Below are 15,534 nucleotides of genomic sequence, written 5' to 3'. Positions count from 1 at the left end.
GAACTTAATTTGTTCCGGAGGTCCGTTCTTAACCTGAAACCGTTCTTAACCTGAGGTACCACTTTAGTCAATGGGGCCTCCCGCTGCCGCAGCACACAATTTTTGTTCTCATCCTGAGGTAAAGTTCTTAACCCGAGGTACTACTTCAGGGTTAGCAGGGTCTGTAACCCGAAGTGTTTGTAACCTGAGGTGTTTGTAACCCGAGGTACCACTGTAATTAGAAGCAGGAAATTAGTTAGGGAGAGTTTGACTTTTGGATGACAAGGATGTCAAAGGCGTGCTAAAGGAGGAAAAGGTGATTACAGAATAGCTGAATGATTTTTGTGCATCAGCCTCCACAGCAGAAGTGCAGGGAGACTGCTGTTACACTCAGGTCCTTCTTTTCTTGCTTTCCATAGGCATCTGGTTGGATGCTGTGCGAACAGGATGCTGGACTACTAGATGAACCGTTGGCCTGATCCAGCAGGGCTCTGATGTTATTGCAGTGGCTCTGCTCCTAACTTGCAGGGTTGCTGCCAAAAAGTAGAACTAGGAGACTGTTGCTCAGCTTCATGGCTTTGGGGCTGTGTGGGATCCCACAAGCATCTGTCCTATCACCTATATGCTATATGAAACCTGTTACAAGCGATCATCTGGGGATTTGGAGTATCGTGTCATCAGTTTGTGCACAGTGCTATCTCTCCATTCCATTAGAACCAGGAGATGCTGTGAAGGTCATGGACTACAGGCAGTGATGGACTTGATGGGGACCAATAAACTGAAGCTGTAAGTGGTTAGTTCCTGTGTCCAGGAATTAGATAGTTGACCTGTTCTGGGAGGGGGGGAGGGGACATATACCCCCCCCTGATGTAACAGGTTCATAATTCTGGGTTTCAACCTGTCAATGAAGTCTCAAGTTGCTTCTGTGGTTAAGAGCACTTATGCCCAGCTTAGGCTGCTCTGCCAGCTGCAGCCATCCCTTGACCTCAGTTGACCATGCTTCAGTGACTTCCCACTTGGACTACTGTAATGCACTTTATGTGGAGCTGCTCTTGAAGTTGGTCTGGAGGCTGTAGAACACAGCTGCTAGATGGGTAAGTAGGACAGCCTGGTGGAACCGGTCCTTTCACTGCACTGGCTGCCAGTGAGCTACCAGGACCTATATACACAATAATGGCTTGCAACCCGAGTAGCTAAAAAAAGAGGAGGGGAAAGGCTTCCCTAGCATTAACCATCTTGGACCCTACAATATGAAGGTGAAGCATTGTTGGTGGTGCTACCAAAAGGGGCTACCCAGCTGGCATTGCATCCATTCAAGGATGTTTCCAGTAGGGTTCCCCACTCATATAATGCCCTTTCTCGTAAGCTGGATCTGTCCCCATCCTTACTAACTTTCAGGAGGCATTTGAAAAACTGAAATAAGAGAAATATGGGGAGGGGGAGCTTGACAGAAAACTGAGCAGCAGGAGCTCCTCCTATGCCTCCCAATAATCTCATGCACACATAACACAACCACCACACTGCTTTCCTTCCATCCAAGCTCACTTTCAATTTTATAAACCCTCCTGGGGGGAAGAGAACTACCTGGGGAGAATTGGTAGCTGCATTAATGGTTAAGAACCCCTGCCTACCAGTAGAGGCACCTGCCTTCAGCCAGCCCTCAATTGCTTGCCTTCTTTTGGTACCACTGGCTGTCAGCTGCCTCCTCCTTAGCCCCACTAGGCTTAGTCTTGGATTAAATCAGTTTTAGAACTTGCAGGAAGGAGGATGGGGATGAAACGAGAAGAGGTTGGCTCTGCCGGTCATTGTCTCTGACCACCCCGCCAGCTGTTGTCCTCTTTCCCTTCTGCCTTACCAATCCCAAAGGTACCAGCCACACTGCCTTCTGCTAAGGTGGCCAGTTACCCGTTGCCAAAAAAAGAGGGCCAATTTGCATATGCTGATTGGTGCAAATTTGGTAATTATTGCCATACTTTAAACAGAAATGCAACGCAGCTCACCAGAGTGGATGGCTGCAACCAGGTGACCTGTATACCTGCAGTGCAGGTTTGAACATTTGATGGGCAACTTCCATGACTCTGCGTTCCACTCATATGGTTCTTTTACTTTAAACTGGGCTTGGACTGGACAACTGAACAAACAGAGAATGCTTTCAAATAGAGGACTGTGCTCTGTAGACATACACCTTTCCTCCTGCCTGCTGACTTTCCTGTGAATGCCTCCTTAAATCTCACATTAGCATTATGAAGCAAAAATTAAGTTTGAGAAACAGTACCACTGACTGTTTCACTGGTTTGGCGTTACTTAATCTGCATCTTGGGGAAGAACTGGATGAAAAGGGGCAGGGTAGCAAGGTTTCTTTTCCTGGTTCGCATCCCCATATTTTCATAGATGATCAGAAGAATATTCCTTTTGCAGAGATCAAGTCATTGACTCCACCTCTGGTGCATTTCAATTGCAGGAAAGTGACTAATAATGGAGGCCATTTAAGGTTTCTTTGTTGTGAACTCCCCCCCCCCCACGGCCGTACATTACAGTTTGTTTCGGATGCCACAGATTTTCATTTTCAAAGTGCATAGCTCTCCTAAAACACTTCCATCTAATAAACACAACAATTAGCACACAAAACATGCTGCTGCTGTTTGAGATACGAAAATGTATCAAATGTATCGCTGTCTCTTAACCACAAGCTGTAGGAGACACCTGCAAAGCTTACATCCGAAACAACAGCACTGCAGCAGATGGAATGGAAGCTAAAGGTCAATCATAATCTAAAAAAATAAAAAAGCCCATAAAATATTGATCAGATTCATGGTACAGAAATAGGACAAACCTTCCCCAGTCTGGTGCCCTCCATCACCCAGCTGGGAATAATGGCTCCTAAAGGGCACTAGGTTGGGGAAGGGTTTTATCAGGATTACTACACATAATAGAATTGTGGAATTGGAAGGGACCACGAGGGCCATCAACTTCAACCTCCTGCAATCCAGGAATCTTTTGCTCAACATGGGGCTTGAAACCTTAAGAGACTGAGCTAGAGGGACCATGTAGCTTTTAAAGTGCAGTCAAACTGCAGGCAGGTTATTCACCTGCAGCTTACTCCTGGGTAACTAAGCAAAGGCTTGCAATCATCCTGATCCTAATTAATTAGGTATTTGTTATCTAGTGTTGCTCTTTCATCTGTGTTCATGCCTGTCAGTCTGTCGATACATCATGCAGCTGCCTGCATTTCTGAACTCTCCTTGAGGGCCTGCACTTCAAAAAAATAAATTTATTCTTCACCTTACAAAAATAAAGTTTACAAACATTTTAAAAGCAGTTGCAAGACTGTTCTAGAGGTTGTGTGTCTATATACTGGTGACGACATAGGCACTGGTCAATAGGTGCCCATCAGTGTCTAACTTCAAACTGAACTAAGCTGAAAACCTACAAAATCTGCCCTCCCCTCCAATAACCACACACCCTTTTGGACAGAAACATGCACATTTGTTTAGAAGGCACTGACAGCACTTTCAACCACTTTTGCCACTTTAAAAAGGTTGTGGTTGTCTTCATCTTTAGACAGGACAAAGGAAATCTTTAGACACTGAGTAAAAGCTGTCGTCCTCACCTCCTCATGTAATATCTCTGGCTTCAAGAGGGATAGGGAGTCTCAAGGTGAGTTCCTGGCACAGAGGCCTTAGTTTTAATGACGGGCATTGCCAGTATTAGCTTCTTCTTTTCAGAAAAGTGTGGGTCCATGCTGATTTGAAGCACATATAATGCACTTCTGACTGACTGAATTTCCTGTTTACATACGGTGCACATGCTAAGGGTCAGTAAACACATGCACACACGAAACACTTTCTATAGTCTTGGTGTTAAGTGCACTTCTTTACACTCACCTAAGGTTCTAAACTGAAGGATTGAAGTTGGGCTATTGAGGAACATAGGATGCATACATAGATGTAAAAAATGTACAGTACTGTGCATTAATAAACTACCCAGAATGGGTCAGAGTATAACAAGCACAGAGCTTGCAGGAGCAACAGACTTGTACAGACTACCTAAAATCAGGAACTGAAGTGGTGCCTTCCCTTTGTCTATAATTGGGAGGGCTTGAAACATAAAAACCATCTTTGGCAGCACATTCATCTTAATCACAGAAATCTGGCCCATTAATGACAATTTTAAGTTAGACCATACCTCTAAATCTCTTTTAATTTCATTCCATATTTTCTCATAGTTATCCTTATAACTATCCTTCAAATTTTTCCCAGACAGGTTCACCCCCAAATATTTAACTTTTTTCACAAAATCTAGGCCCGTTTTTTCTTGTAATATTTTCCTTTCTTCATTATCCAGATTTTTCTCTATTACTTTGGTCTTGCTCTTGTTTAATTTAAATCCTGCTACCTGACCAAACTCATGTATTAGCTCCAGTGCTTTAACTGCGCTGAAGTCTGGATCTTTTATTTAATTATTTATGAAAATCCTCCCCTGCCTTAGGATCAGCATGACACCTAATGGACCATCTATTTCCATGTGAGCCTGTTAATCTATTAAAGTGTTGTCAACCTTTGGGGGCTTGTGGGTACATTTGCCAACTGGAGAAACCGCTGTGTGCAACACACACACAGAGCAACCAAGCACAAGCCACAACCTAATCTACTGGCTACCATAGAATGCTTTTGAGCCTAATTTTGGCAGGGAAATGGAACCCTGTGGACTCCAGGGAAGACCTCTGCAGATGCGGGTGGGATGGGTGAATCTGTCATTTTTTGTTTCTCCCAGTTTCTCTTTCTTCCATGTGTAAATTCAGATCTCCACATTTCCACATTTAGTTGAATAGAGCCCCAAGTTACAAGGAAACTCTGTGGCTGGCTGCAAATTCTATTTTACCTTTATTATTTTATTTGTTTGATTGTTTATCACCATTATGCCAGAACCTCATGGTGACATACAATAACAAATGATTAAACTATCCAATACACTTCCTCTAAGAATCTAATGTTTGTTTGTTTGTTTGTTTGTTTGTTTGTTTGTTTGTTTTAAAAAGCTGCCTAGGTGGCTCAGGCAATGATGGATCCCTGGCAGGCATTATCAACTGCACGTGCCACAGCATTTGCCTGATCTTATTGTGCAGTAGCACCAAGCCTGTCCAGCCCTATGCATGTTTACTTGGAAATAAGCCACATATAGCTCTCTGGGACTAGGTGTTTCAGCCGCAGGGTAGTAAATGCAACACTTAAGTGTAGTGAATCAAAAGTTAGTTCAACTGATGTAAATGGGACCGTGTGGTTCTGGCAACCAATGGGATCACAAAGGCTGCTGGAAACCGCTGCAGACTCTCACTTCTTGCCTCCAACCAACTGGTCACGGACAGGCATCAAAACCAAGGTTTATATATGTTCCATGGCACTGTCAATGATCCAAAATGGAGTCTTATTGCCTGCAGCATTGCATGACTCCCAGGCCCTAGGTGGGGAGCCAGCATGTGCAATGATCTTAAATGTTGTTTGTGTCAATCAGAGCAAAATATGAAGTAGTGGGGGAAAGAAAAAATGGTTTATTAGGGAAGAATGGCAGATAAGTTGATGGACTATATGGAATTGGCGGAAATGACTGGCAGAATCCGAGACCAGGGAGAAGAGTTGGTGGAAGAAGACTGGAAAAAAATTAAAGATTATTTACAGAAATATTGTAAAATCAATGAATGTTAGGAAAATGTTGGAATGAAGTTATATGGCTTTAGCAGAAATGTTATAAGGAATTAAGTACAAATAGATTGTTAATGCATTAAAGGGAAAAATAAGGTTAGAATATGTTAAGATAAATTACAGGACAGAAAACAGAGGAAGATGGAAAGGAATTGCTGAAACAGTTAACTGAAGTGGAATACAAAAAGGGAGGTGTGAGGAGGTCGCTGAAACAAGTGAATGAAAGATAAGATTTTGAAATTATCGGATGTGTTTTTAATTGTTTTGTTTTGCTAATTCAATGCTTTATGTGGTGTTTTTGTTATTGTGATTGTCTTGTTTAATTGTTTTTTCCCCTTTCTTCTTTTTGTAATCTTCAAACTGTTAATAAATATTATTTTAAAAAAGAAAAAAAGAAAAAATGGTTTATTAATCTAAGGTCATTTACCTAATCTTCATATTTTGCACTTATGCTGAGTGTTTCAGGTGTGGTACATGCTTCGCAAACATTATTTCAGCCATATTGGTAACAGCCTTCCAAGGAAATAGCATCCTTATGCTGAAGCTGGGGTGGGGGAATCCAGCAAGGCCTCCTGGGCAACATTTGAACTGGTGTCTTGCCTTAACTGTGCTACATTAATTGCATACAACCCTGTTGTTCAGGGTCCCAACTAACAGAAGTGAACAAAGCTTCTGAGTTCATCAAAAATCTTTTATCAGCCCTGCCCAATGACAAAAACCACAAACCAAACAAGAAGTGGGTGGAGATAAGAGATAAAGATGTTGCAAGGTGGAGAAGTTTGCAATTGTCTGGCAGTGCAATCCTCTTATGTGTGTCTATATTGTAAACGGCTTTTGGATGCCCCACGGGAAGTGATTCATAAATGATTAGGATGATAATAATACTCAGAAATGCTCCCTTAATTTTAAACGGAGTTCACTCTCAGGTTAAGAATGTACAGGATTGCAGTCTTAAAATATTAAGGCAGGGGTTAGGCTATATGTAATCTTAACATACGGTATACTAATCTGTAACCCATCTGTTACAAAAGAAAAAAAGTGTGCAGGTACAAAGGGAGGGCACGAATCTTTAGCAAGCCCTAGCCAGAAGTGGGAGCTGCGTCACCAGAGCAAGTGGGGTGCTTTCTCTGCTCTTGCAGCAAGTCTGCAGGCACCTGCACCCCCACCCATGTCTACATTGTATGGGGATGAGATTGCACGCCACCAGTACTCAGTCAGGGCCAAAACCAATGATAAAATCTAAATTATCCGAAAAGCCGTAAAACTGTGACTATTTATCACTTCCATCCCTGTAGCAATCAGTGGAAGGATCAACAGCAGTTTATACTCTGCTTCCAAGAAAGTTTTTCGATGAGTTTTCCAACCACCATCAAAAAATCAGAGCCATGGCTGGGGGGGGGGGGTAGCCGGGGGGTTTTGCCCAGTGAAACCTCCAAAGGGGTGTCATTGAGGCCCCCCAGCCTGTGTGTGTATGTGTACGCAAATGTGTGTGTGTGCCAAACTGGGTCTTTGATCTGGGTGGAATAAAGCCTAGTTTTGCACCTGCAAAAATAAAGACCCCCCAATCTTTTGGAAGTGAATTGTGGCAAACTCCTTAAAAACAGGGAAACCAAAGAAGCAATGAATGAAAGTCCCAAAACGGTGACTATGTCTTCTGACACCCCCACCTCAGCCTTCAAATGATGCTTTGCATGACACAGACTCTAAATCAGCTGGAGGTAGTACCCCCCCTTTTGCTTTTTTAAGGCTGCAATCCTATGCGTATCTACTCGGAAGTAAACAGGACTGCATTTCATGGGAGTTTAATTCTAGGTACGGTAACTGGGCTCAGGGTTGCAGCCGGCGGAACATTTCCGTAGGGAGAAAGAAATAAAATTCCAAAACAACTTGAGCTGCATTTGCCGCATATTAAAACAAAAAACAAAAATCACATCCATCGACCCCTTCCAGGATTTTAATCTGCGGCGAGAAGAGAGGTTCGTTAACACAATGGAAGGCATCTCCGCGAGGCAAGAAGAAAAAGAGAGGAGGAAAATAATAATAATAAAATCTTGCTTTTTCCTAGTTCCGAATGTGTCCAACTCGAATGCATGTCACAGGCACTTAATGAACATCTTAACAAAAAAAAATGTAATCGATGTATCTCCGAAATCCCAGACGTGGGGGCCGTTAGGCGGGCAGAAGGAGGCAAAGGCGTTTTGAGTCCCTCACGGCGGGTCGGTTGCCCTCCGTTGCCAATACCTGGAGCGCGGGACCTCCCTCGGGGCGACCCCCTACCTCCCCGCCCGCCCCCTCCACCCGCCACGGCGTCTCTGCGGAAAGGGGCAGCTCCGTCGGGCCACGCGCGCCGCCCCCTCGGGGAAAGCGGGTCCTCAGCTGCCCGCCCCCGCGAGGCCTCTCCCCGCGCCCGTGGCCAGGCTGGTGACGGGGAGGACGAGGGGCTGCTGCTGGAGGCGCATGGACTCCTCGTAGGTGGGCAAATACTTCACCTCCTCGTAGCTGGGCAGCTGCAAGAAGACGGGCGACACGACGGGCAGGAGGGGCGGCGGCGGCGGCGGCGGCGGCGCCTGGCTGCTCCGGCCGCTGTCGAGCAGCGAGTCCTGCGAGGTGGCGGCCGTGGCGTTGAGCGGGGTGCCTCCCCGGGCCAGCGAGTCTCCGTCGCCCTCGTCGCCGTCGCAATCGTCGTCGTCCTCGTCGCGGCGGCGGCGTCCGGGGCGCCGACGGCTGTTCCTGCGCGGACTCGGGCAGATGACGCGCTGCAGGAAGTAGCCGATGGCGAAGAGCACCAGCAAGATGAGCAGCCCCGAGAGCTTCCTCACGAACCAGCCCACGTTGTCCAGGAACGTGTGAAAGGGCAGCCGGCAGCACCTGACCTCCGGGTAGGTGGCGTTGCCGTAGCTGCAGCAGCTCTCCTGCTCGCCGCACTTCAGCTCGGCGCAGCTGCCCTGGCAGGGCGGCGGGCACAGCAAAGCCGCCCCCAGCGCCAGCAGCCCCGGGGGGAGGCCGGCCCCCATCCTCCTCCTGACCCCCTCTCGCCCTCCTTCCTCCGTCGGGCACCGGATCACTCGAGGGGAGGAGGAGGCAAAGGGGACGGGGACCTCACTGGCCCCTCCACCCTCGCCCCGTCCAGCATGCGCTCTGCAAACTCTGGCGACGGGGCCAGGGAGCTGCCGCCGAAGGAGCCTCTCTCCAAGGCTGCTGGAAGGCGGCCCCGCAGAGCCGCGGGATGGATCTTCCTTTAGCCCATTGGACCAGCTGCGGAGTGCGGAGATGCCGTGCAAGATCCTGCTTTTTGCAAAAGCTGCCCGCGCGGCTGGGTCCTGCAGGCGAGAAGCGGGAAAATCTGGCACCGGCGTGTGCTGGTGTGTGTGTGTTTGGTTGCGCGCGCGGGGCGCCAAAGAGAGAGGGCGACCTAGGAAGGGGTTAATGGGTCCGAGGGATCGGCTGGCTTTTTTCTCCTTTTTTTGCAGCGCCTCGATCTCCCTTAACATAGCTGCCTGTCGCCTTCTCCTTTGGAGTAGCGGCGCGCACCCCTCTGCTCCCCCATTGCTGTTCGAGTTCCTGCGCTTAAGTGATTGGATTCCCCTATTGGCGTTATTTAAATTTACTTGCTGCTGGGAGCTGCTGCTTACCATATTTCTGGTCTTATTTCTGATTAAAAATTGATGATAACCATTTGGCGGATGTTAATGGGCTTAATGCAGCTCCTCTTCCATTAGGGAGTGGGGAGGCTGCGATTTTCCTGGCCGGGTGCCTCCCTTACGCTTCCCAGCCAGGGAGAAAGGTCGGTGTCTTCCTTTCCCTGGAGAAGGTGGAGGAGGACCCAGAAGGCTGTCTAGCAAGGAGGGTGTTAAACGTCTTGAGACATGTGGGCAGAATTACCTTTCCATAGAACTGTATAGTTGGGAGGGACCCCGAGGGCCATGCAAGAAGCTCAACTATGACTGATGGCCTTTCAACCTCTGCTTAGAAACCTCCAAGGAAGGAGTGTCCACAACCTCCTGAGAGAGTCCATTCCACTGTCAAAACAGCTTTTGCTGTCAGAAAGTTCTTCCTGGTGTTTCCTTTTGGTCACATACCAGTGGCCATGATATTCACAAAAATAAGTAATGCCTTGCTGAACGCTTTTATTGTGGAAACGGAACTTTTTTTTTAAAAGACAGAAACATAACCACAGGACAGGTCCCTGCCTGGAGAAGTGTACAATCAGAATTTATTTCCAGAAGGGTAGCCATGTCCATCTGTTGCAGGAAAAAACAAGAAGGAGTCTTGTAGCAGCACCTTGAAGTTAGAGAAGTTTATTTTATTGCATTTTTTCATGCATTTAACCCCCATCTTTCTACAATAAAATCAAACACAGGTTTACAAAACAGAAACATAAGTAACACCATTAAACACAGCCCAAGCAATCACAGGCAGGGATAGAATGGGGATGGATGAATTCAGAGAGGAGGAAATTACCTCCCTTTCCATCACAGATTCTTGCTTACCTCTACTTTTAACTTATTAGGCCTTATAGTTGTCTCTTAGTAGCAAAAGAACCGATGGGCAAACTTTAATGAGTGCACAAGCCCTTAAAATGTTTGCATTCTGCATCAGTCCTCACAAGATCCCCAGGGTGAGTTAAATGGCATTTCAGGCAAAAAAACCCCCCAAAACAGTAATAACCTTGAATGTAAGGGGATATTTGTAAGAAAAAATCAATGCACTTTGCCAATCGCTTGTTGTATCACAACAGCAAACTGAGATAAGCACAAATTTATGGCAGCTACAAAAGACTGAACAAAAATTAACCAATGTAGAAATCACCTCCCAGTCATTAGCAGCGGAGGTGATCTGGATTTTATTTACTTCCGTGATGCGATTTGTGTTGGAAAATGCTGATGAGCGTTCAAATGGTTACAGCATCCAAGTTTCCTGTACTCTTTCTAAGGCAAAGTTTAGAAGAACTGAGCTGTGTTCACCAGGGGAAAAGAATCTGCACAAATCTCTAGTCACACCCCGGGTCCATTTTATTCATTACCTTTTATCGTTATTATTCATTATCGAAGGAGCACAGGCTCATTCAATGTATTATTTCATGCACCTCATGAAGACTTGGTTTTTTAATAAAGCCTTTGGCTCATTAAATAACTTTTCTACTAGCTTAGGTTGTGTTTATTTTCATGGTGACCAGATTTGTTAATCTGTTTTTCATTGTATTGGGTTTAGTTTGGAATAATACTACTTATTAATCTGTTAGCTTCCTTGAATTTCTTTGGGAAATAAGACAGGCGAATAACATTTTTTTAAAGCTCAGGGTGATGTATAGGGTCCCCCTGCCCATTTTATCTCCTAACAACAACCCTGTGAGGTAGGCCAGCTGACTGACATAGAGAGCTGCATGGTGGAGAAAACATTTAAACCCAGTTCTTTCCACTTCTAGTCTGACACTATAATTACATGCATCCGACACCTTAAGATAGCCACAAACTGAAGATTTTGGGGCTTTAATATCATACCCTACTGTTTTCCTTGCTTGTTTTCACTAGCATCTAGCTTAAAGGAGAGTTTTGGAGAATGCAAAAAAAACTTCTTGTGGCTTTGTGGCATTTTGTTTGGTCCTTATAAAGATAATATCCCACTGCTGTGTTTGGATTCCACCCTGCACCGTATGGCAATGATTTCTTATTAGACCAAATCTGGTTCTTGGCCAGCACAGCTTTGACATTAGGGCAGAAGAATTCAGAAGCACTGAAACAATCTGCTCTGTCCCTGAAACCAGGGTGCTGAGTTTCTTACAGTGCCATCTTATACATATCTGCCCAGAAATAGGTGTGTTTAATTCAGCTTATTCCCAACTGACTGTGCATTGGATTGCAGATTTAACGATCATGGTCTTCTGCTGATAGAATCTTAGAAACCAATGCTCTAACTGATTCCACGTCCCCCACCCCAAAATTGGAATCAATAGGACTAAGCATGTCCTGAACCTCTAAAACATACAGAGTGTTTGGGTGTCCCAGACCATAGTCTGTTCCGATTAAAATTTGGCAGAGACTGTCACTAGGCTGTGTGCCTCTAAGTGGTGAGAGAATAGCAAGCTTGTTGATGACTAAGCCCAACCCCAATCAGTCCGAACTCCTCCATTAACAGGGAAGAAAACGCTTTGAAGAAGGAGTGATTCTTTTGAAGTGCCTGACTAACAACAGAAAGCTTACACTTTGAAGATGTCCCCGGGTGTGAAGATAAAATTACAATGGGAGGAATCCAGTTACATAATCGCTTGTGCTGCCACTGCAAGTCGGAGTAGCACACGCTTTCTATGATTTAAGACAGGCTGAAATCTGTGGGACTTTCTTCTGAACAAACATGTACAGGACCAAGATGTTAAAACAACTGGGCTTCGGATATGTTCACGTTACAGGTTACTCAGGCTCCAGCTCGCTTCCACTGCTGGTGTTTGAAGCTGAGTACGCATGATGTTAGCCACAATCCATCTGTATTCTGTAGTTTCTTGAGATAATGTGGTTTCCCTCAAACCAGCTTCCATCCAATTTGAAAACAGAAGCTGCAGTTTACAGGTGAAACGTGGAAAATTAGAACATCCTGAAAAAGTTCATTTATTTCAATAATTCAACTTAAAAGGTGAAACTAATATATGACATAGACTCATGACATGCAAATCTCTTTTCTGATGAGAGCAGCTTTTGTATCTCATTTGGAAACCAAGGACCCAGAGTCTGGAGGAAGAATGGGGAGGCACACAAGGCCAGATGCTTGAAGTCCAGTGTGAAGTTTCCACAGTCTGTGTTGATTTGGGGAGCCATGTCATCAGCTGGTGTTGGTCCACTGTGCTTCATTAAGTCCAGGGTCAACGCAGCTGTCTACCAGGAGATTTTGGAGCACTTCATGCTTCCTTCCACAGACGAGCTTTATGGAGATGCTGACTTCATTTTCCAGCACGACCTTGGCACCTGTCCACACTGCCAAAAGTACCAAAACCTGGTTCAATGCCTTTGGGATTACTGTGCTTGATTGGCCAGCAAACTTGCCTGACCTGAACCCCATAGAGAATCTATGGGGCATTGCCAAGAGAAAGATGAGAGACATGAGTCCGAGCAATGCAGAAGAGCTGAAGGCGGCTATTGAAGCATCCTGGTCTTCCATAACACCTCAGCAGTGCCACAGGCTGATAGCATCCATGCCACGCCGCATTGAGGCAGTAATTGATGCAAAAGGGGCCCAAACCAAGTACTGAGTACATATGCTTGCTTCTACTTCTCAGAGGTCCGAATTTTCCGAGTTTCACCTGTAGCTGAGGTGTGTGCATCAGCTGTTGCGCAGATGATATCATAGGAACATAAAAACATAGGAAGATCTTGCAGGATCAGGCCAGTGGCCCATCTAGTCCAGCATCCTCTTCTTGCAACTAGATGCCTGTGGGAAACTTGTGAGCAGGTTCCAAGCATTTGAGTCCTCTTCCCCTCCTGTGGTCTCTGGGGAACACAGGAAGCATTTCTGCCTCCTGCTGTGGAGGTAGAATATAGTAATTGGAATCGCTGATCACTCTATCCTCCATGAATTTGCCCAGTCCTCTTTTAAAGCCATCTAAGTTGGTAACCATCACTGCCTCCTGTGGAAGGAGTTCCATGTATAGCCATGTGCTGCTTGAAGGAGTAGTAGCACATGTGCAGATGACAACTTCAGTGGAAGTGGAGTTCTACATGGGGAAACAAGTAATGGGAATCAGGTAATGGACACTGGGTGGAGATTTCCTAGCCCCCATTTTGATATTTTATATTATATGTACTGTGGCTTGCTGTTGTTTTCTTGATTATAGTTTAGAAATTATTTATTGTAACTGTTGAGTGGATTTCTCTTTAACTTTTATATGTTGATATTATTATTTTGTACTATTCTAATAATTGTTGAGTGTTACTTTATTTGATGTAGGTTGCTTATTTTAAAATTTTGTTTTATTACATTTTTGTATTGCATTAGATTGTTATAAGATGTACATTTTTTGTTTCTTCAGCTTGTAAACCGCCTTGAGTCTTATAAGATAGAAAGACTGTATACAAATAAAAAATGACGACGACGATGATATGTACAGCAACATAAGAAAGTGGCATGAAGCACAAAAAGCTTTTGCTGGATCGTGTCCAACACATTTACAGCGTTAATACATGGTGCATTTATTTATTTTTACATCTTGCCTTTCTTACACTCAGGTCAAAATCCAACATGCAGCTTAATCTGCTTATGCCCAATGATTTCCATGGGTTTAGGTATGCCTGTATTAGTTTTGGACCCTGGCCAAGGTGGCTAAGAGAACAAAAATATCAAAATAATGTTGCTGTTGTCAATAAACCCACCTCATTAAAAACACGTAACAGTTCAAGAGCAGATCATAAAATGGTAGAGGCAGCAGATAAAAACCCAAACCTGCTCATATTCCTTTCGCAGTAACCAGCCGTCAATCTCAGCTGTGCAGATGTTACAGATAATCAAGCTTTCTTGGCTTTTGTTATCCTTGATGGAATTGCTCTTTTCCCAGACCCAAGGGAATACTTGACTTCTTGCTCCAGGAAAGGAGGACTGTACTTATGCACAAAACCTGAAGAGCTTCCAGGATTATATCTAGCTCGTATTACTATGCCAATAACGATTTCCCTGGCGGAATACATTCAGGATAGTTGAATTTAATATATAAATTTTGTTATGCATACTCTAGCTAGTCTGATCTGAAAAGAAAAGGAAAGTAAAAGAAAAGGGTGGGTGGGAGATCATCTTACAAGTCCTCCTTCAATAGCCTTGAAGTCACGCCAAAATTATTATCTGGTGTTGAAATTTATACCAGACCTACAGGGCCAAATTCACTCTTAACTCTGTAGAAGTCGCTCACTATGCCAAGAGGTTGCTTTTGGCGCAACTGTATCCAGTATTATATACTCTCCTGATCTTATCTAAGGTCTCGTGGATTATTTGGAATTGCTTGTGCCATTGCTTATATAACATGGTAGTTGCTACTTTCAAACAAAGCTAGGCGAGTTGCCTCTTATATGGAATAAATATGAAGTTAAGCACAAATCTGGCCCCTTTGTATATTGCTACATGCCACCCCATCTCTGAGCGGCGTGAGGTTCCAGGCACTTACCCAAAAATTTTCCTCCAGAAACTGGGCACAGCAGAGACTGTGATGTCTTTATGATATATGGTTAATTGACACATACATACAACCTGCACCTAGGTGGAGGGATTGCGGAGCATTGACTACCTACGAGGGTCTATCCAGGCTCAGCAGAAAGCCGTCCTCTGTGTCTCTTTGTTTCAGCCTGCCATTCTCAGCTCAACGGAGGTTTTCCCCTTCCTTCTCCTCCTGGCTGCTAACCGACTCCAAGGAACTCCCCCAGGCCTACGTCATTCAAAGTTGAAACCCTAAACTGGGCCTTTGCCTCTGCCCACTAGGGCCCAGCAAAGATGGACCCCTCTGTTGCATTGATTGGAAACCTCCCTCTGCTGTCAAGTCTTCTGCCCTTGGTGACAGTTTCCATTGATGAGCCATTTACCCTGTTTTATTCCTTCATGGCTTGCACTCAGCTGGCCCTGCCAAGCCAACCTGGTTCATTTGCATAAACTGAGCCCAGGAATTTCTGTGTTTGCCGCAGTTTAATCAAAGCTTGCTTAATTCGAACTTTTACATTCCCTTTTGGACAACTGGCCAGGGACCTCCTGCCTGAGATGGGTGAAGAGGCAAATGTGCATAGGGGGAATGGATGTGACTGTCTTCTATCCCTGTGTGTGTGGTCTCTTTCCCAGTGAGCTTACCACCTAAAATTTGACACAGGAAACAAAGGGAATGGAATGGAAGCAG

General features: G+C 45.0%; 1 protein-coding gene across 1 annotated transcript; it reads right to left on the bottom strand.

Moving 5' to 3' along the window:
- Positions 1–6,348: 6,348 nt before the first annotated feature.
- On the bottom strand, positions 6,349–14,939 carry LOC310844959 (putative membrane protein C3orf80 homolog). Its single transcript, XM_083739781.1, has one exon. It carries the CDS (start codon positions 9,311–9,313, stop codon positions 8,051–8,053), a length of 1,263 nt encoding a protein of 420 aa, XP_083595907.1. The 5' UTR covers positions 9,314–14,939; the 3' UTR covers positions 6,349–8,050.
- Between the last annotated feature and the right edge of the window lie 595 nt (positions 14,940–15,534).

The sequence above is a fragment of the Podarcis gaigeae genome, assembly GCF_964106915.1.
Source record: "Podarcis gaigeae genome assembly, chromosome: 5".
Taxonomy (NCBI): domain Eukaryota; kingdom Metazoa; phylum Chordata; class Lepidosauria; order Squamata; family Lacertidae; genus Podarcis; species Podarcis gaigeae.
The sequence above is the reverse complement of the archived record's forward strand: the minus strand, read 5'-3'. Positions and strand labels throughout refer to the sequence as shown.